This window comes from Balaenoptera acutorostrata, chromosome 3, assembly GCF_949987535.1.
Source record: "Balaenoptera acutorostrata chromosome 3, mBalAcu1.1, whole genome shotgun sequence".
In the NCBI taxonomy this organism is placed as follows: Eukaryota; Metazoa; Chordata; class Mammalia; order Artiodactyla; family Balaenopteridae; genus Balaenoptera; species Balaenoptera acutorostrata.
The window spans coordinates 49,179,845-49,200,716 of record NC_080066.1 but is presented as its reverse complement, the minus strand read 5'-3'; the positions used below and the strand labels follow the sequence as shown (position 1 = coordinate 49,200,716).

Here is a 20,872-nt window from a genome sequence, read left to right as displayed (position 1 = left end):
ACGACCCGGGTATCTGCCCTAGCCCACCCCGCCAGCCCCCATCCAGCCATCCTCCTATAAAGGGGCTCCCTCGTCGCTGTTTTTTTGCTTCTGGTCTCATTGCAAATCACCTGGCAGCTCGGAAATGCTCGCTCCTGATATCGACCTGCAGAGGTTATTTCTTTCCCTAAAAACAACTCTGGCTTTCCTTCTTCTACTACGCGCCCAAAGGAGAATTCACTGGTTTTCACATTAAGAAAAAAAAAAAAAATCTTAAAACTCTCCCTGGGTGAGAGAAGTGGTGGGCCGCGCGGAGTTTCCTGTCTCCCCACGCTGACTCCCCGCCGCACCTGGAAAGCTAGTCCTGCGAAGAAGAAATAGCCTTATCCTGCAGTCTATCATTTCGGTATTACAAATAACCGTGGAGCGAGAAATACCCCCGGCCAAAGAATATTGACAGATGATAGTAGCGATATTCATAATCGATCCTTTAATAGGCAGACGTCATAAATCATGTTCAATTCCTTGACAGAACAGTACTTTACTTAATAATATAATTAAGATTAAAACTCCAGAGGTATTGGAGACAGCAGGTATTGATAGCTTCAAAAATTGCGTTCTGTATATGATGGTGGAAGGGGAAAAGACCTTTGGAATATATAAACCCCCTTCCCAAAAGGTGGGGCTTTCAGGGTGCTCCTGTCTCGGGAGCCCTTTTGACCTTTTCTGCCCCCCACTCCCAACATACACCTTTTTGCCCCATCAGTAATTCCCATCTCTGATTAGGTGAGCTAGGAGTAGACCAGCTCTTTCTTAGAAATGGTATGGAGGAGAATAAGGAGAAATAGGTCTTGGCTTGGGTGAATGTCCCGGGTTTAGGAATCCTTTAAAAACCCATTCCTTCAGCCTTGAATCTGGAGGGAAAAAAATGTTTAGGAGACCTAGGAAATGAAGTTTTTTGGCTCTTTCAGTACAATTAATTTCCTCAACAATGTTTTCAAAATTACATATAAATCACTGAACATATGCAGGTACCCCATCCACTCAATTTCTGCAATTTAACTACCCGTGAGCCTTTCCAGCACTGCTTTGCAGTCAGAATCATGGACCTCAGGATGAAAACCAACACTTCACTTGAAAAGTAAAACCAGAGGGACAGGGTCCTGTGCAGGGGTGATGGTCTGCTCAGTGCTTCATGAGTAGAGCTGATTGTAAGTGCGGCTAAAATTATTTCAAAGAACAGAATATTAATCAAATCAATCAGAGCTAACAAATGAGAAATATTTGAAAGTCAGGGGTAATTTACAACTTTGTTATTAGTTAAGAATCGCCTGCCTTGTAACAGTAATTAATAACACTTAGAGAGGAACGATTTGGAAATCCCCCTCCCATGCTTTTTATTTTCCTCTGTCTCTTGAGGAAGGAAAGAAAGGAAGCAAATGAGTGATCAGTAGAAACAGGAAAAACACTGAGTCGTTTGTGGGGAGAACAAAACTGGAAAATATAAAAGAAAGGAAAAAAAATTAGCCTCATGGGAGGCCATCAGGAAATAAAGAAAATATAGGAGGAGGGGTAGTAAATCAGAAAATGAATTCTGTAACCATACCCCATGAGCAGGCTGGCTAAAGGTTGAATTTCAAATGGCCCAGAAACCCCATCAAAATGAACAGTGCTGCTAAAAAATCTTGAAAGTAGCTCAGCTCTGAATCAAGGCAGAGCTCAGGGCATTGTCTGTTTTGTTGTTGTTAACAATGTATTTCTTTATAGCCCAGGAGCAGAGTGTGCAGGCTCTTTCCCAAATTCCATCCCTGGAGACCGGACTGGCTTTCATGTTTCTGGTGTTAACTCTCCTCTTGGTCACAGACAATCCCCTCCCCCCAGACTTACATTGATTATTAGATTGTCTCAGCCCCACCTAAACAGCACACCAAAATAATGACGTTGAAAAACTATAAATCATTTCAGCGTCTGAGCTTGGAAAACCACTTCAGTCAACAGGCTTGCTGTGAAAAGGTAAAGAAATCCCCAGCCTTCTGTTCACTGAGGAAAAGCTGCTACTTCCTCGAACTTTTATTTGTTAGATGGGGGAATTTTTTAGATTAGTTAAAAAAGGATGGAGGGGAAAAAATAACTTTGGCAAACTTTATCTGGTCTTTATTATAAGCCCCAGTCTTGTCTCCTTGAGCTCAGGCTGGGTCTACACAAGGTAGCTAGAGATTGAGATTTATTGGTCTCTAAATGAAAAGATTCATTTGATATAAGAGGTTAACTCAAAGTTCCTATACTGTGACTAGCTTCGGCAAACGCCTCTGTCAAGTCAGCACAAAAGCAGTTTTAAAAAATCTTAAAAACACACACAGATATAGACACACAAACACACTCGCCCACTTAAGCTGCAAATGCAATTCTCTTTTCTTTGTTGTTTCTTCTGTCATTACAAACCTCCAGCTTCACTCTAGGTGGCTGGGATGGTTGGCTCCCACCACGCACATGCAGCTGAACTTTGCCATTTTGTATCTTTTGCTTTTACTAGCAGTGAATGAAAGGATAAGGGGAGGGGGGGAGAGAAAGTAAAAGAGGAGAAGTGAACTAATTCAAATAAAGCAGAATACTTTGTAAATGAAGTGCATGGAGGAGAGAGAGAGAGGTGGATGGAGGAAAGTGGCTCTAGAATAAAAATAGACAAACTGTTTGAAAATGGATGAAACGGGTTTTCAGTGATTAGAGTCTATGAACCCAGTAGGAACCTGGCAGAATGTAAGGTTGTGAAGAAGGGTCCAGGAGAGAGAGAGAATATACCAGAGACTTTGAGAGGGGAGCAGGGAGGTGACACAGCGAGGACCTGAGATCCTGGGCTAGAAGCAAACTATGGACATGCTAATGAGGGAAAATTAACCTTCGGGTTGGGTCTGTGACATGGGCCCTCCGCTGAATGCCTGACCCAGGGGCTGCAAGCCGCTTCACTCTGCACCAGCGAAATGAGATAATCGCCCTGAAACTCACCAGCCTTGGTGCACACAGGCTCCGAAACACTGCTGTGGAGAGTACAGAGTAGCTAGCAGCTCTTCCAAAGAAAAGGAAAACAGATGAGAAGCAACCAGAAGCACAACCAGGCACACAAAGCAAACCCATAGACCCTGGGCGCATTTGCTTAACTCCCAAGCCCCTCCAGGCTGGCACGTTAAAGACAGGATCAGGGCCTGCAAAATAAAAAATATTTTCATCTCTCTTGCTCCAGTCTGTCACCAAATGCCCCGGATAACTGGGCGTTGGTGAGGCAACACAAGGGATAAATGGATTTTATCTCCAGGAACGTGGTCACTGGGCCAGGGGATTATTGCTTAGGCAAAGAAAATATATAGGGGGGGGGGGAATAAAGAACAGAGAGGGATTGAAGAGGACAGTCACAAAAACAAACAAGCAGAAAAGAAATTTGAAGGGAAATTTTTAAAGTGGAGTGGCTATGGTTACACATCACAGACACTGAGACATTAAAACACACACACACACACACACAGGGATTTTATTAAACAAACAAGCCAACAACCAAACGCACATCAAAAACACATTGGCCCCTGCTGTCATAGGGAAAGGGGATTTGAAATGATTGTGGGGTTCTGGTAGGGACCCTTCTGGCCTTTGTTGCAGTTCTCTCTCTCTCTGTCTCTCTCAGGGTTTTCCAGAAACCCTGAAGTCCCGGATGGAGAAGGGGCCTCCCAGAAGCTGCACAGGGAGGACTCCCTGTTGGAGGCGAAGGGGTCGTGTTTCCAAGTAGAGACATCAACAAACCGCAATCTTAGTGACAGTGACAGCGCAAAATTATGTTTAATGTTGCAAGGGGGAAAGGGGAAATATAAAATTAGCAGAGAAAATGTTTCCCAGAACTTCCTTACAATTAGGGCCACAGCATAGGGATGGATGGGCACAAGACGGGGTGGAAACTCGAGGACCAGAACCTGCAAGGCCACAGCACTGGTGGAGGCAAAGTTCCTTCCCACCCGGGAGTCCTCATCCCCTGGGAGGAAAAGGAAGGCTTCTGGAGAGAGGCTAATGACATTCCGCCCAATCACTTCACTCGGTTCAGAACCTTTCTTTTGGAGAAGAGAAGAGGTTCTGGATGTTCTAACGTGGTGGAGATGACAGTTCAATGACTGGCCTGCTCAGTCCCAAAGCCACAGGGTATTAAAATCAGTGATGAAGCTGGTGAAAGGGCAACCCAGCCTGGAAAATGGAGAAGGAAGTGGGGAGACAGATATGAGACCTCAGACCCCTCCCCCTCATTTTGAAAACCTGGGTGTCTATAGGGAGAAGATGCTGAGGGGAAGTATGAATTATGCAATAAATTAGCAAGCCCCTCTTTGGAACTTGCTAGCAACCCTGCCTCAGCGGCCCAGTACAGGCGAGCTGGACCCCACCGCTTTCTCGTGATGCTCTGTGTCTCCATAGGCGCCCCCCTGCCAGCCCCTGCTCAGGCCAAGGACAGGCAGACTGCCACTAGGCAGTCAAGGGGATTGGCCCAGAGAGAGTCAGGGAGGTGGGAACGGTGACATTTTCAAGGAGGAAGCAGTTTCTGTTCAATGCAGATTATTTCCTAAACTGCTTATTGAAAGAGACAGAGATGAGAGAAAGGGGGGGGGGATGGAGAATGAATCCCCGATTCTCGTCCTGTTGTGGTTATAAAGAATTTAATTTTGCCTTTGTCTGGAAACCACTGTATTACTGTGGTTATTAAACAACCTGGCTTCCCTTCTTACTGTCAGGCAAGGAGAGGAGGGATGAGAGAGAGGGTGAATGGAAAATTCATTTTCAAATAATACAAATTAAAAGTAAATGTATTTTTAAAAACTAAATCGGGCTGATAAAGGCAGGAGATGAGAAATTGCAGTAAGAGAGAGAAATGGGGGAAAAACAGAAAATAGTATGATTTTTTAAAAGACTAATCTGTGCAGAATTATCAGGAAAAACAACCCGGTGTGGAAAAAAGCCACTGCCATTTCTTATGTGGTAGCTCCACGACCTTAGGAAAAATGGGGAAGCAGCTCTACGTTGGGGTTGTAGTTTCACACTTTGATTTTAGCAACAAGTATCAAAAGATCTAAACTAATTGACTGTAGAGTTCCTTGGCCCTTCTCCAAAGAGCAATATAGATTTAATTGTATGTTGTTTAAAACTCCATTTCTCGAACAGTGTGAAACATGTAATAAAAGTCATAAACCGTATCGGAGATTTCCCCCCCGCCCCTGACACACACACACACACACACACACAAGCATAAATACCCAAATGACACTTGGAGATCTTAGCTAATACTTTTAATGGGTTTGAAAAAAAAAAAAGGCATCTGAGAGGGGTAGCCACATAATAAAATCTAAACTGTTAATCCATTCTAACTCATTCAAACAGAACCTGCGGTTGCAGGTAGGATGTTTTGCAGAGAAGGGGTTGGGGTGAGGAGACCCCACGTCAGACCTCTGATTTGTTCAAACTTGGTCCAACTAAACTACACTCCCCTAAAGCAAAGCAAGTTGTGGCCTTCCAGAAGACGGAGCTGAAAGTTGCAACCGAACTGCCTGGCCCGAGCTCTCCTCTCGCTCACCCAGGCTGGGAAGCCAGTTGGCGGCTGTGACTCTCCGCAGGCCTCGGCCCGGCTTCCCCGAGGGAGACAGCGGGGCTGGAGGCGGGTAGGAGCGCTCCAAAGCGACGTGGCCAAGTCCCCCCCCCGGCCCCTCCCTGGTAGCCTCACCCCCGCATTGTCCACCGTTATCCCCGACCCTCAGCGGCTGTTCGGGTCTAAAAGCAGCCCCGGCGCTCCCCTTCCCGGCCCGGGGCATCTCTGAGAAGGGAAGAGTCCCAGCCACGCCTGTGATGTGGTCCGGGATCAGCCGCAGCCGCCAAGTTCGCGGCCGCCATCAAGCCGGCGGCTGCGCGCGTTGCTGGCCGTGCCCTGCCGTGGCCACGCGGGCCGACTGCAGGCGGAGATCTGTAAAAAATCCACGTGAGCCACCCCCTCCTCCTGCCGCCCGCGGCCCCTGACACCACTGCATTGAAGCCGGCCCGGAGGTCCCCGAGGTCTCCGAGTGTGACAGTACTCAGCATAGCGGGTAGATGGCACAATTTTCTAACATTTAGAGAGAGGAACCCACGCTGGGAGCAATAAGTCCATTTAAAAGCCCTTTATTTAAAAGGAACAAAGATAACTGACAAGCGAAGTACAGAGACATCTCAATGAAATTTCCAAAGAAGAAAGAAATCAGAGGCCAAAGCAAATGCGAACTGGGCTTGATGGAACAGGCCAGCACTTTCCTCCCCCTCGCAAAGAAAGATAAAAGACAAAAAGAAAGAGGTGGTGGTCACTGGGGTTTGTGCGCGTTAATAATCACAGTCCGCACCAAATTCTATAAAATCCACAGCCACTGAAACTTTAAAATGGCCGGTGGGCCCTGCCAGGGCAGGTGGGAGAGAGGCCAGATCTGTTTAGGGGAAGAGACTTGGAAGTTTTGCCCTCTGCCTTGGGGGCTACACCCTAACCTTGGCAAATAGCAGCCTCTGGTTTGGTTTGGCCGGGTCCGGGGAGCCTGGAGAATGTGGGCACTAGAGGCACCCACTCTGGACACACTTGGGGCCCTCGGAGGGCCTGGGGGCCGAGGCCTCTGTCCTCGAGCCGTCTCACCTAGAATGCTGCCCAGGGATGGGCTGGGGGCCCAGCGAGGATCCCGCGACCTAAGATTTGGTCAAAGCCTGAGTGCTCAAGAGCCCACTCTCAGGAACAATTGCTACCCCTTAAAAACCAAGAGGAGCGCGAAGGCGCCCACTGATGTGAGTCGGCAACACCAAGACAGCCCACGCTTCGTCGTGTGCTCTAATATTGCTATCACCCACTCCCCACGTCCAAACCTGCAAGCCAGGTCCCCCACTCGCCAGAAGAGGAGACCCGCAGGCCGAGAGGAGGCAGAGGAGGGGGCGAGAGGCCAGGAGAGGGGCGGTGCCCCTCTGGTCCTCGGGCCGTCGCTGGCCCCGGGCAACCCTGGCCCACCAGGCGGGTGGCGGAAGGGGTGAGGTGGCTAACGCCCGCAGGGGGTCAAATGATTGTATTTGGGTGGGTGCTCAACGACATATTTGCTGAGTAAACCTCCCTTGCTGTGCTGAAGGCGAATCCCCGTTGATAAATCCATCATTACCGTTCGGATTCAGGGAGGCAGCCGCGCCACTAAATTCATCTTACATTTGTAGCGCTTTAATAGACATTTATTAAATGCTTTTAGAGAGAGGCATGGGGCGCGTGATTACATCCTAGTTATAGACAGAACATAAAGACCTACGTTAACACCCATTTGCAGGAAGGAAGGAAGAGGTGGGGAGGGGGCTAGTAAGGCAGAGGGATGGAGCTAGGAGAGATGGGGCGGGCGGGGGCACAGAGCCTGGGCGTTATTAGCCAGGGCTGCCTGGCGGGGAGCAAGGCGGGAGCCGCGGGAAGTCTCCGACTGCTGCGGAGAGGAGAAGTCCTGGCTCGCCTCGCAGTTCACTGGGCTTCCCCTTTCCCTGCACCCCACCCCCACTTCCGCGTGGGGGGCTCGTATTCTCTGCCACAGCACAAGGGATATTCGTGCTGCCTCCGCTGACCCTTTTCGGTCCCCACCCCCCAACTCCTCTTTGACTTTATTTCAGCCCTCTCCAACTGAGACTCTTTGGAGCAAACTAGGGAGAGAGGGAAGGGAAGCCCCCGCACTTCAGGACCCCGCGAGCTCCTTTAAAGCATCCTCTCCCCCACCCACCCCCAAACCAGTTAACCAGAGAGCTGAGCCAGGCCTCCCTCAACACAAAGCAGACAGACGCTTTGGCCTCGGGGTGGGATAGTCCCGCTCGTTCCAAGGGTTCTTTGGCCCGACACGCTCTGCTTGTGGATCCCTCCTCCGCCCGGCGCCAGGAGGGAGCAAGCCACCTTTGCACCTCCGACGATCATCCTGCCTGGGGACCTGCCCTAGGCTAGCCCCGCGCCCCTCGACGACCTCAACCTCAGGGAGCTGGGCCTGTGGGAATGCCTGGGCCTACAAAGGGCCTAACCCCTTCCTGAGCGCCCCAGGGCCTCACCTAAAGGCCCAGTCCCCGGGCTCCGTCAGTTCGTCGCAGGTCCTCGCCGCGCCCTCGCTCCCCGGGGACGCAGTCACCAACCCCGGCCGGGGACAGCCTGAGTCAGGACTCCGGCCCCTCTCTGGCTCCTGGTAAGGAACACTTCCGCTATCTCAAAGTTGCCATAAGAAAATAAATACAAGTGACACTGTGCTGGGCCAAAGCTCATTAGTTCGTTGTCCAGGCCTAATAAAGAAACAGAGGCGCAAATTATAGAGTTCAGCTTCAACACACGCTCTGTCACCCGATATCAGCGGACGGCGAGCCTGATTCCAATTGCTCCGAACTTGCTGCGTAGTTCGCCCCCCCACCCCCTCCTCGCGAGCAGGAGGTTGGGTGGAAAAATATAGTTCCAAAGGGGGTAATGATCAAGCTTTTCCTCTCGGAAGCCTGCGCCACCTCATTTCCCATCAGTAATCCCAATAAAATTAACGTCGTGGCTGCAATTGAAAAGAGGAGGGCCCGCGACACTCCTGAAATAACACCCTCTCCCCCAGCAAAAGGTAAAAAGCAAAACGGCCCTTTGTTCAGCTAATTAACGAAGGCCCAACTCCGAAAGCAGATGTGTTTGCTTAGCTAATCACAAGCATGTTTCTTTCAAGGAACGTCATTTAGAAGGGGCTGCTCCGGGGGATGGGAAAGGGGGACACAGCACCCACCCCCCTCGCCAGGCCCTCTCTGCCTCAGGGGTCTCTCACCCCAGACTAAGATCCACAGGTTAAATCCGGGTAGCCCATCTCTTACACCTCTCTCTCCCTTGGTCCTACCCCAGAGGCCCACTAGGCACCTAGGCGCTTGCTCGAATGCCAAGCCTGCAAGACGCAAGGGGGTGGGGGGATGAAAAGTTTTAATGACACAGATGCTATATTAAATGAGGCAGTTTTACAATTCACTTTGAATAAGACGCTAACTTATTACAAGTGTGTTATCAGAAGGACGATAAGATTTATAACTCCAAGAGTCAGCTTTTTCGCCTTAATGACAATGGATGTTAAGGAGAGGAAATCTGTTCTCTATTAGAAGAGATGAGAGTCCCTTCCCTGTTTTCGGGCATTTACAGATGCGTCCAAGAGGGCAGATACCAAGTCCCTTTGTGTCTCCTTATGAAAAATTCTCTTTCCCCTTTGGCTATGAAACCGGGTCCCCTGTCTGGGTTAGCACCTCGCTCAGTTTTTGAGCGTGAGTTTGAGAGAGGGGGAAAAAAAAGAGAGAGAGAGAAGGGAAGGGAGATAGAAGTGGGGATGGAAATGGAGGGGGTGGGGGCCGTTCTCAGCCCTCCAGTTCACGCAGTAAAACTATTTCCACGTCTTTCTTTGCCTTACAAAAGATAGCTTTCCCCTAAACCAACAGAGTAAGCAAACTTTAAAAAACTGGGGTCCTATTACAAACCAACGCCCAGCACTAACTGCTTTAAAATTACTGCATAATTAGATTTAGTTGAATTTCACCATTAATTAGGCAGCCGCACTGCAGGGAGCCTTTGAAATCTGAGAAAATGGGAAAAATCATCTGAAGCACGTTTTTTAAACCTAACTTCAATAAATCTTGACGCGGCCCAGAATTCAGAGTACCTCACTCCCCTCCCAGGCGGCTGAGGGTAAGGGTCTCCAGGCCTGGGCTGGAGTTGCAGTTGGACGTAAGGGGCGATTCCCCCGTCGGCTGAAGGCTCAGCCCGGGCCAAGCCACTGGCTCTCCAGAGGCTCTCAGAAGACCCTCTCTGGGCGGCCAGGTCTGTCCCACGGCCGACCTCGCCTCCTCTCAAACCTATTAGATAAAGGGGATACCCCGCTGTGAAGTGCTCCTCTCAGGGGCGCCGTCCACGCCGGCTCACACATTTCTAGCGCCTGCGACCGCCCGCCCGGAACCAGCCCTCGGCCCCTGCGCACCCCCAGTAAGCCCTCCGCCCAGAAAGCCAGCTTTCCTCTAAGTTTGCCATGCAAGCAGCAAGTTGTGCCCACGTCCGGCGGGGATCGCAGCCCGGTCCCCACCCCCCAGCTCGGAGGAGGCCCCGGCACAACCCCCCGGCGCAGCCCCTGCATTAATGAGCGCGAGAACTGACCGAGGTCTGTTAATACTGGCCTCTCCCCCTCCCCCTATACCATTCAAACATTTAAGATCACGGTTGAGGATACAGACTTTTTCTCATTTGGTCCTTGTTGGGAGGGGAGGCCTGAAATAAACTCTCCGGATTATAAGGGGGAGGGGGCGAACAGAGAAGGGGACACTGTGTCACCAATATGTTCCCCAGTAATTCTGCTGCTTTAATTACAGAATAATCGAGGACCGCACTCACTCGCCAGAGAGTTTAAAAGAGGGTTTTCTGCCTGCAGATGGAATGGCCTTTAGCCGCCCCCCCCCTTTTTTTTCTTTTTGGTAACCAATGTGTTTTCTATTACCCGGCCCTGCCGTGCCTGGCAGCCCGGCGCTCGCGGTGCAATGGGAGACGCCATGTTGGCTCAGCTCATAGGACCAAGTCAAAAGCGAGCTTCGAGGCAGAGTTTCACACGCTCGAGCTCCCCCTGACCGCCCCCCGCACCCGCCCCCCGCCCGTCGCCGCTTAATGCACATCCCAGGAGTGCAGCTCCGCGCGCCCGGCACCCCGGACTTTCCGGGGGCGCGGGCGGAATTCCGCCGCACGTAAGTGGGGGGCGGGGGCTGGGGGGGGCAGGCACTTCTCCGCAGCTGCTGCCAACTCCAGGCTCCCGTCCCCGCAGCCTGCCGGATGCTAACCCAGCGGTCTCCGCGGAACCAGCCCCGGACGTCGCCCGCTAACTTTGAGCCCCAGCCCCTGGCGGCCCAGAGAGAACTCTTGGTAAAAGGCCGAGGCAGGGCGACCGCGAGCCGAGCGAACAGGCTAGAATTCACCGTCCCGTACCCCCCACCCCAGCTTAGGCTTCCCCCAGGTTTGTTTCAAAGTGTCGAGAAGCAGCGACCGACCCTCTCCCTCTCTCTCTCTCTCTCTCCCTCTCTCCCTCTCTCCCTCTCTCTCCCTCCTCAGACTATTGTTGCATCTTGCCTCTAACTGGGTTCTCTCACTCCCCCGAGCACCAACAGGAGGAGGGGGAGCGGGGTTGGGAAAAGAAATAAAGCGAGCTCAGATCAGATGGAGAAAAAAAAAAAAAAAAAAAAGCAAGGAAAAAGAGACACTTAAAGGGAAAGAGTCGCCATGTTTAGCAGCTTTTTTAAAGATCTCGTCAATTTCACACAGAACGCACTCGCTGGGTCCCAGCCCTCGTCTTTTGTCCAATTCAGTCGCAGCAAAGATCTTTTGTTCTAACTCAGCGTGAAAAGAAAAACTTTCTTTAAATGCAATAAACTTAAACCAAACTCAAGACTCTAAACAGATCCTCCTCCGGCCACTCTAAACATATACAAGGGGTTTTGTTTTAACCGTTTGAAAAAATTTTGGTCCTGTTTTTCTGCTTCGCAGACCCCAAGCTCACTGCTGAAACTTAGAGAGAGTGAGAGAGAGATTTCCAACGTCTAGAACACATGCTTAAAGCATAATAAAACAGGGACTGTCTTTTGCTTTGAAAATCATAAATTATAATTTAATGCCAATAATAATTTACAACAAATGGCTGTTTACAATAAACTAACACAAAACAAACAAGGAAAAGGGCCTGTGTTTTACTTATTAGAGAAACTTCACACACTCACATGGATAGCACTTGCAAGAGATAAAAAACAACCTACAAAACCTCGATCTAGAGGTCAGCGATGTTCTGCCATAAGAACATAGTTATATTTATGTATGTATATATCTACAGAAAGAAGCTGAGGGTCAGATGGAGAACTCCGCTCAAATGCACAAATCAGACAGATTTTTCTGGTCTACATGTATTGACTGGAACTGAGTATCAAAGTTTAATACACTTTACAAAATGATCCCTTTTTTTTCACATCCCCTTACCCACCACCCCCTTTTAAAATCAAACCACGGCACGGGATAGTGGTGGGGCTGCTGCAAAGCCTCAATAGGAACAAAAATTGCAAAAGCTCCCACACACCGAGCTTCCTCCGAACCAGGAAAAGAGAAAGAGGAAAAGACTCCAAAACAAGATACTTCCAAATCCACACACCCTGTAAAGTTTCCTTCTTTCTTTCTCTTTTTCTTTCTTTCTCTTCCTTTTCTTAATTTGGCTTTTAAGGACAAAGGATCCCAAGAGCAGTACAGACTGCATCTACACAATCTGAAATGTCAAAATGTCGATGTGTTTTTATGTACAGAACTCCAATGGAAAAGATTCCCTTGACCTGTGGTCATGCTCTCACAGAATGAACGTACGGGGGGAGGGGGGAGGAAGGCCAACTGCAAGTTATCATATATACATTAAAAATAAACCCTTCAGCCGCTCTAAGCTATATCACTGAATTTGAAATCCTCTCAACAACCACACTAGATGAGAACCACAGAATATTTTAAAAAATCACACCTACTTAAGGAAAAACTCATGGCAAACAACTGCCTTCTATTTACAAGGCTGTGATAGCTTGCTTGAACGGTCTTCTGCATAACTGTCAGAAATGTACAAAACAGTATTTTTTCCTGATCATAAAATAGATACTGATCTCAAGATTTCTAATACTTTTCACAATACCTTCCCTAAGCAGGCACTTAAGTGTGACAAATATAAGGGCCTTTTTTTTTTTCTTGGAAAATCCATTTTTAATTAAAAGAAGGATTAGGTGAATGGGGGTGGTTTACTATATCAGTATGGCACTTCCTAAACCATAGATAAACCATTAACTTCAGCTCCCCCCACACACACACTCAAATTAAACAGGCAAATACACTAGTCTACCTTTGAACAAACTGGCTGAGGGGAGTAAACAAATAGAGCCCCCGGCCCAGCTCAGTGAGAGCTCACAGGGGCTTCTCGAAGGAAAGACAGTGAGTGGGGACAGCCAAACAGGTTTCAGATATCAAATAATATTTTAATTTCTGAATACTTTCAATTTTCCTTGGAATATAACACACAAAGACTCGACCAAACAGTTCAGTTATTATAACTTTTACAGTATACAGAAATGTTGCACTTAAAAAAAAACCTTCAGTTTTTTTAAAACACAAACTGTAAACTCTAAGATACTGAATCAATCACGTTACCTATAAGTGCCAACAGTGTTATTTTGTCATGCTGATTTCAATGGTATTTTTTAAAAAGGGAAAATATCAACAATTATAATACAAAGGGTTTGCAAATATACAAACAGATATAGGATTTTCATAACAATTCAAGAACTAAGCGGGACCCAATTCAAATTACAAAAGTTCACTTTTTATTCAAAACCTCAGCATGTGTCTTGGACACATTCCTTGGCTGCCAATAAATTCCACAGTTCATTCTCTTTCTTAAAATATTTTTAAAAAGCTAGGTTTATCATGGTATCTTTTTTGGGGGGGGGCAGGGAAGGGGAAGTTAAGTGTTGTATGTGGTTCCTCCAGTTCTCAAATTAGAGTGCTCAACTTCACCTAAAATTTTTGGTCACCACTTGTAAGTGCGTTTCCATCATCTTTGAGTTGCCTTTTAAAGTTTTATGTCTTCCTATGATATTTTCATGGACTGAGTTTTAATTCTTGCAGAACATATATTTTAAGGATACACAGTTTTTAAGAAGCCAAGATTATATCAAAACTTATTATAGAACCACAGAATAAACTGGTTTGGAACCAGAAAAGTACAAAAAAGAACAGCTAGAGGTACATAGACACAGGACAATTAATAATTTGGAAAAAAAAAAGACTTACTTTCTCCATTCTGCTAATTTTCTCCCAATCTCCTTAAATGCACTTTTAGCAATATTTTTCCAAAATTTACCAAAAAAAGAAAAAGACTAATTTCCTTTTTATACAAAAATGATAAGTAGCAAGTTGTTCTGACCGACACAGGAGTTTTTGTTTTTTTTGTTTTTTTTTTAATGCATTCTGTAAAAGTTCATTTGACAGTCTTTTTTTTTTTGGAAATTCACAGTCCATTAAATTCTTCCCCTCTCTTCTTTTAGCAAACTTGTAACATCCTTTTATATCCTTTCTTAATAGAAAGAATTTAAGCAAACAAACCAGTCTTTTGCCTTTTCTTTCTCTCTGTTTCACTCCCCCTTCTTATCTTGATTTATTTATTTATTGAATTGCCATATACGGCCAGTTAAAACTGCTGCCGGACAGTAACATATCCCGGATGAGGGTTTCGATGGGGGTTTTACCTACCAAACGGACGAAAAACAATTGCTCTATGACTGAGGAGGAGACCGTGCGGAGGGAAGGGAGGCGAAGCAAAAGCTTTCCGAATCGCGTTGGTTGGTTGGGGTACTGGCTCCTAACGTATTCTTCCAAAGCACACTGGGACTTTTCCTGCAAGCTTTCCACATGGGCTACATCAGAGAGACCACAGGCATCTGGAAGAAAGTTTAAAAAAAAAAAAAGAAGAAGACGAAGAATTCAGTCATCAGATTAAGAGGTCTGAAATGGGTCACATGAGGTGTGTGTACAGTGCTCTGTCAAACTGCCCCAACCGGAGTTGGAGCAAATGCCTACATACTGAAAACTGGGGTGGGGGGGGGGTGTTGGGGAGGCGGGGACCGCAAGAGATGGTCCTGGGGTATTTGCTTTAAAATAAAACACAGCTCAATGCGTTGCAGGCTTTCCCTGTCCGAGTCCTCAGGCTTGGTCACTGGGAGGCCTAAGCAAAGTGCATTGGGTAAATCTGGCCCAGGTCAGTAAACAGACAGACAAACAGATGAAACCAAAACTGCCAGTGCTCCTCCCCCTCCTCCTCTGTAAATAATAGTTTGGTTTATAATTATATAGTGGGGGGGGGCAACAACCTGGCCCAACCCCGGGTAATGGCGCCCACGACCCAGCCTCAGATTCTCCCCAAAGAGGGCGACTCATTTTTCTCCAGTCTTTGAAACTGATTTAAGTGGCCCTTTAAAACTGATCTTGTCAGTTTAGCCTATTGAAGGGCAGCCATGCAAACTGTGATCTCTCTGTTCATTTGAGCTGTTTCTTTTCCCTCCTTTTCTTCTCTCTCCCTTTTTCTCCTACCACCACCCCCCCACTTATTTTTTTTTTTAAACCCAGGTCCCTCCAAGAAGAGACCCCTCCCCGTTATCTTCAGGAAAACACTTTTCTTTTTCGGATATGTGAAAATACAATAAGTGCCTTTGAAATGAGAGGCTTCTCAGTGAAGGCGGTGCAGGTTGTGACCTGACCTTTGGGAGCTCCCCAGGCAAGACGAGGGCTAACACATGCATACTGTGAGTTCTTAAAGCAGATATTCAAAAAGAGCTGCCACCACGTCCACCCCAAGAAACAGAACACACATACAATCTCCTCATGTGTGGATCTGGGACTTTGCATGTATACAGAATGCATTGGTGTCTGTGATCAGGAATTAACAGATCTGTTTGCATAGGACTCCTTCTTACAGCGGACTGTCTCAGAATCAGATAACAGGAACCTTTATCTCTTTGTGAGGTGATTTGCATTCTCCACACAGGCCTCTACATTTTGCAAATAGTAATACATTAAACTGTTAAGACAGTATCAGGCATTTCTTTCCTTGGAAGACCAAGGGTAAGTCTAAGAGCTAACAAGCATATCAAGAAATGAACCACCACCCAGATGGTCTGTGAACTTGGGCTGGGTTAGGGTTTTGGGAAGGGGTGAAGGTGGCTATAGGCTAGGGGAAGATCCTGCCTGTACCTCTGCATCAGGCAAATGTTCTAGTTATGACAGGTCCCCCGAGAAAAATAATCCAGATCCAAGCCTCTGCATACAGCTCTTCCTTGCCCAGACACTGTCCTTTAATTGACTACCTAAGGACTTTCAAAGGCAGAATTTGGGGTGGCAGTGGAGGCGGTGGATTTTATGTGAAGAGCAGCAATATGTAAAAGACAGTGGGTTAAGGACTCAGAACCTGCAATAGATTCAGCTAATGACTTGGGCCCCCAGAATTCCTTGGAACAGTAAGGAAGAGACTGTGGATCTTTTTGTCTGCCACAGGAATTCCACAGCTCTCCTCGTGTCCTGATTACAAGCTGCAAAACCTGCAGTGGGTGACTAGGTTCCAAGCCCTACCCAGGTCCAGATGTTTGTTATCCTGAACTGGGAACCCCTTCCCCTCTCAGCCGTGACAAAGGGATCAGCTGACAACTTAGAACAGGAATGTGGAAGGGGTGATTTCCACCCACCTGGGCTCTGCTGAACTCAGCCTGGAGGCAGCCAAAAGGCTCAGGTGTGGCCCAAAGTGGTAAGCCAGACACATCCAACAATCGTTCGGCCTCAAGAGTTAATTAATATTAGGTCTATTACTCACACAGGTTAAACTACCTGCAAACTAATTAGATTTCATAATGCAGTCAATGATGGTTTTATAGCTCCAGCAATACTCATACCCAGCCCAAGTTGGCATACACTTTGGGTTGTTTGAAAATTGCCTTAACTGTTTGCCTGGACAGAGGAAGCGAGAGGCCAGAGTCTTCAACCCCCTACAGGCATTCTGAAGAGTTATGATGGCCCCTTTCTTCCTCTTGCCCCTTTCTGACAGCTCTTTCCCCTCTCCTGGCAGTCTGCACTGTTTTAATAAAAATATGATTTTGAAAATTGCTGCCCTCAGGTTGGATGTGCCTGGAGCTCCAACTCCTACTGAATTAGCAGGCAAACTTTCCCCTGCAGGGATGATACCAGGACTGCTCCAGTGCCTAGGGGCATCTTCTGGAGGCTCAGCCAGGGTGACAGAGAAAGCCATGGGGTAGAGGAGATTCCACAGGCTCAGCTGGCCCAGAGGGCCTGAGCTAAGGGAGGGAGCAGAAGCATGCATCCTAGTCTGGTGGGAGGGGAACAGGCCTGAGAGGCTTCCCCATGGCCTATTTTGAGTCTGTGTCTGAAGCATCCTTCTTGCAACCCAGCCTTCCTATCCTCTCCCCTCTCCCCAGGACAGGCCTGGTGGGGCCCCAACAGCTATGCAAAGTTCCCATTCCAAGTTCCACAGACAGTTTGGCTTTTTAAGGGGGAGGCTGGGCTAGTTCTGGGGGCTCCTAAGAGTTTAGGCCCTAACTCTGAGCTAGGAGCGCTTGGGCATGAGAGGGCAGGGATCCTTCCTACCTGAGGTGAACAGGACTATGGCCTTGAGGCAGCTGTACTCGGCGGAGTCGACGTGCAGCGCTTTGAGCTTCTCCACTTGCTCTTGGAAGATCCGTATGTGGTCCATAAAGGCGACCACCCGGTCGGCGGACATGGGCGAGGCGTGTAGGCCGGCGGCGGCCAGTAGCGGGGCGACATGGAGGGGCATGGAGCACTGTGCCGCGTTCAGCACGAACAGCTCGCTCCAGGTGAGGCGAAGCAGGGCCACCTGGTCGGTGATCTGCAGGTCAGGGAAGAAGGGGATGTTCCGGGCCCACTCGACGGCGCTGAAGAGCATCCGCGCGGCCAGTTCGCAAATGTTCTCGATGCCCATGATGTTGTTGGGCTGCATGCACTGGCTGCCGAAGCGCGACGTGGGATAGGGTTCGGCGCGCAGCAGCAGAGAAATATATCCGGACAGGTACGAGTGGCAGTTGAGGGGGTCCCCGTTGGTCAGCGCAAACTGCCCGTGGGTCGGCTGGGTGGGCGGCATCCTGCCCCTCTGCACCGCTGCAGGGAGGAAAGGAGACACTCCGCAGTTAATGACCAGCTTCGTTCCGCTGCTCCCCCGGCAGGGTCTGCCCCAGCCCGACCCCCACCTGACCCAGACCCTGCGGGGCGCAGGAACAGGCAGGCCTGCCCCTCTCACCAGCGCGCTAGGGCCACAGACCTGGGAGTCGCCGGGAGCCCGGCTGCACTCCTCTCAAATCACCACCCAGGCAAGCTCTGGCGGCCAGGGCGGCACACTGGCCTCGGAGGCCCACTCCGGGCTGGGCGGCCGAGGACCCAGAATTGGCCGCTTTGCCTCGCGGTCCCCGGCACGATGGGAGAGATGAAGCATTCTGGGGGCATCTTTCTTCCTTACTGCTAAACGGCTGATATTTTTTATTGATTGGAGGAGAGGGAGCGGGAGGGGCGAGGCTGGGGGAAGGGTGAGACGCTTTTGCAAAAGACACCAGGCTTCACCCCGGACGGCCTGTGGCCACCCCGGAACCGCTTTCCCCCCAACCCCGCAACCCCAGCCCCGCAGGCCACCCCCGGTGAGAGACAAGCTGAGAGCCGAGGTCTGGCGGCAGCCTAATCGGTGTGCTCGGAGGAAGAGAGACGGAGGGAGAGGGCGGAGAGACAGGCCGGCCGAGGCGAGAGGAAGCCGGGGAGAAACGGGGAGCGGGCGGCCGGCGCAGCCCGGGGAGGGCCCGGGAGGGCCGGGGAAAGCCGGCCAGGCTCGGGCACGAGCTGTTATCTGACGCCGGACGGGGAGAGTCGCTCTCGCAGAAACACAAAGAAACCGCGGCGTTCGCTCGCCCCAACCCGGAGCCCGCGCCCGGCGCCGAGCGCGCCATTGGCCGAGCACGGCTTGCGGCGCTCGGCGAATTTCATATCACAAAGACCCAACTCGCGCAGAGCGAAAGCAGCCGCCCAGAGCCCCTCGCCCACCCTTCCCCTACTCCCTATCGCGCTCTCCTCCTTTCAAAAGTGAAAGGAAAAAAGAAAACAGAGGATTTTTTTTTTTTCCAGCCGAATGTTAATCCACGGAGGGTCACATGAGTGCTGCCCGGGCGGCAGCGTTAATACGGCGAAGTGCGTAAAATTGCCATTTGTAATTTGAACCTCCTGTACAAAAGTACAATCTCAGGTTGTTGGGGTTTTTTTTTTTTTTTTGGTTTTTTTTTTTTGAGCGGGTGGGTGTTGGGGAGAGGGGTGGGGAGGAAGGACATGTGTTGAGCATGCAGGAAAAACAAGGAGAGAGAAAAAAACTGAGAGGAAAGAGAGAGAAGTAAACCAGGCTTTAAAACAACAACAACAAACAACACCCCATCACTTGCAGAAAGGCGAACTCGAATGAACTGGCAGTCAATGCAAAGAAAATGAAAAGAGCCCGAAGAGAGAGTAGTAGAGGAAATCAGTCGGCCAAAGCATGCGGATTTGGGGATCTGGGTTCCAATGCAGAACTTGCTTCTAGTATAAAACCCCTTTCAGCTGCAATACGAAGAGAAGAGCTTGGGGCTTCCGTGTCCTTACCCAGAGCAGGCTAGCCAAACGCACCCAGGGCCCCGGGACCCCAGGCGAGGGGGGTAGAAATGAGAGGCCGATACCTTCCCGTCTCATGCCCACTTTGAGGCACTTTTTGAGGCGGCAGTACTGGCACTGGTTGCGGTGGTGCTGGTCGATGGGACAGTTCCGGTTGGCGCGGCACGTGTAGCTCAGGTTCCTCCGCACGCTGCGCTTGAAGAAGCTCTTGCAGCCCTCGCACGTGAACTGGCCGTAGTGCTTGCCGCTCGACTTGTCCCCGCACACCACGCACTCGATGTGCTGCTGCTGCTGCTGCTTGTCGCCGCCCGGACCGCCAGGGCCGCCCTGGCCGCCGGCCGCCGTCTGGGCCGGCGTGCTGGCCGGGCCCCCTTGGCCGGGCGTCTGTGGCGTGTGCGGGGCGCCGGGCGGCGGGCCGGGCACGGGCGGCGCTTGCGAGGCCTGGCTGCCCTGAGAGCCGGGCACCTCGTCCTGGGGGTCGCGCCACGTGCTGACTACCATTGCCATATCTATGGGGGCCGCGTCCGGACTTCCTGCTCCCCTGGCTGCGGGCGGCGGCGGCTCCCGGGTCTCGGGCTCCGGCGCGCCGCCTTTTGTGTGTGCAAGGGTGCGAGAGGGCGCCCCGGGTGGCTCGGGGTCTGGTTGGTTGAGGTTGGTTAGTTTTTCCTTTTTTGTTTCTGCTTTGCAAAGTTTTGTCGATTGCTTGTCTGGCCCGGTGTGTTTGTTTTGTTTGTTTCTTTCGGCTCAGCTTTGTTGCTTTCGGGGGGCTTTCCGCCGGGAGGGGAGGGGATGGGGCCGGGGGAGAGCAAGTGGGCGCAGAACGTGGAGAGAGAGGGAGGGGAGGGAGAGCTGCAAGTCGATTGTCTGGCTTCAAGACAGAAGTAGGAGGCAAAAAAAAAAAAAAAAAAAAAAAATCTCTCCAAAGATCTCCCTCGCTCTCACTCTCTCCCTCCCTCTCTCGTTCACTCTCTCGCTCTCAGAGCTGGTGTGCAGCCGAGGAGTTGGAGGAGGAGGAGGAAGAGGAGGAGGAGGAGGAGGAGGAGGAGGAGAGGCGACTGTCCGGGGGCCAAGTCCAGGGCAGCCCACAGTCAGCCATTCAGGAAAGCCATCGAAATCAGGAGGACTAGGAGAGCAGAGGCGCCGGTCTCAGGCGCGCCCAGAGAGCCAGGCAGGCCGGGGCGGAGGCCGGCGGCCCGCGGAGTGGCCGGAGCGCTGCCCGGGTCCGGGGGAATCAGCATGAAAGTGGTCCGCGTCGGGCGCTGCGCGGCGTCGTCCTGGCGCTGGGCCGCCGCCGCCGCCTGCCACAGGCGCCCGGCGCGCGCCTCGCTTGCTCCGGCCGCCGCCGCCCGCTTTCGCCGGATAGAGGCCGCTCGCCGCTCCCTGCGGGCCGCCTGGGCCGCCGCCGCCGCTGGAGCCGCCGCCGCCGCCGCCGAAGCCGCCGGGTCAGGCCCGGAGCCGCCGCGTCTAGCGCCGCCGCCGCCGCTGAAGCCGCTGCTGCCGCCGCCGGAGCCGCTGCTGCTGCTGCTGCCGCCGCCGCCGCCTCACACACATAGGGAAAGAGTCAACTCGCCGGCGGCGGGGGAGAAATGATAAAAGAGAGAGAGGAGG

General features: G+C 50.6%; 1 protein-coding gene across 3 annotated transcripts; it reads right to left on the bottom strand.

The window, feature by feature from the left end:
* Positions 1-13,366: 13,366 nt before the first annotated feature.
* On the bottom strand, positions 13,367-20,872 carry NR2F2 (nuclear receptor subfamily 2 group F member 2). Of its 3 annotated transcripts, none has more exons than XM_057543453.1 (3): positions 19,330-20,872; positions 17,216-17,743; positions 13,367-14,505 (listed from the first exon to the last, which is right to left on the bottom strand). In XM_057543453.1, exons 1-3 carry the CDS (start codon positions 19,769-19,771, stop codon positions 14,231-14,233), a joined length of 1,245 nt encoding a protein of 414 aa, XP_057399436.1. In that variant the 5' UTR covers positions 19,772-20,872; the 3' UTR covers positions 13,367-14,230. The 3 variants fall into 3 exon arrangements, with proteins under 3 accessions (XP_057399436.1, XP_007165062.1, XP_007165063.1); XM_007165000.2 differs by lacking the exon at positions 19,330-20,872 and adding an exon at positions 19,256-19,329; XM_007165001.2 differs by lacking the exon at positions 19,330-20,872 and adding an exon at positions 17,904-18,177.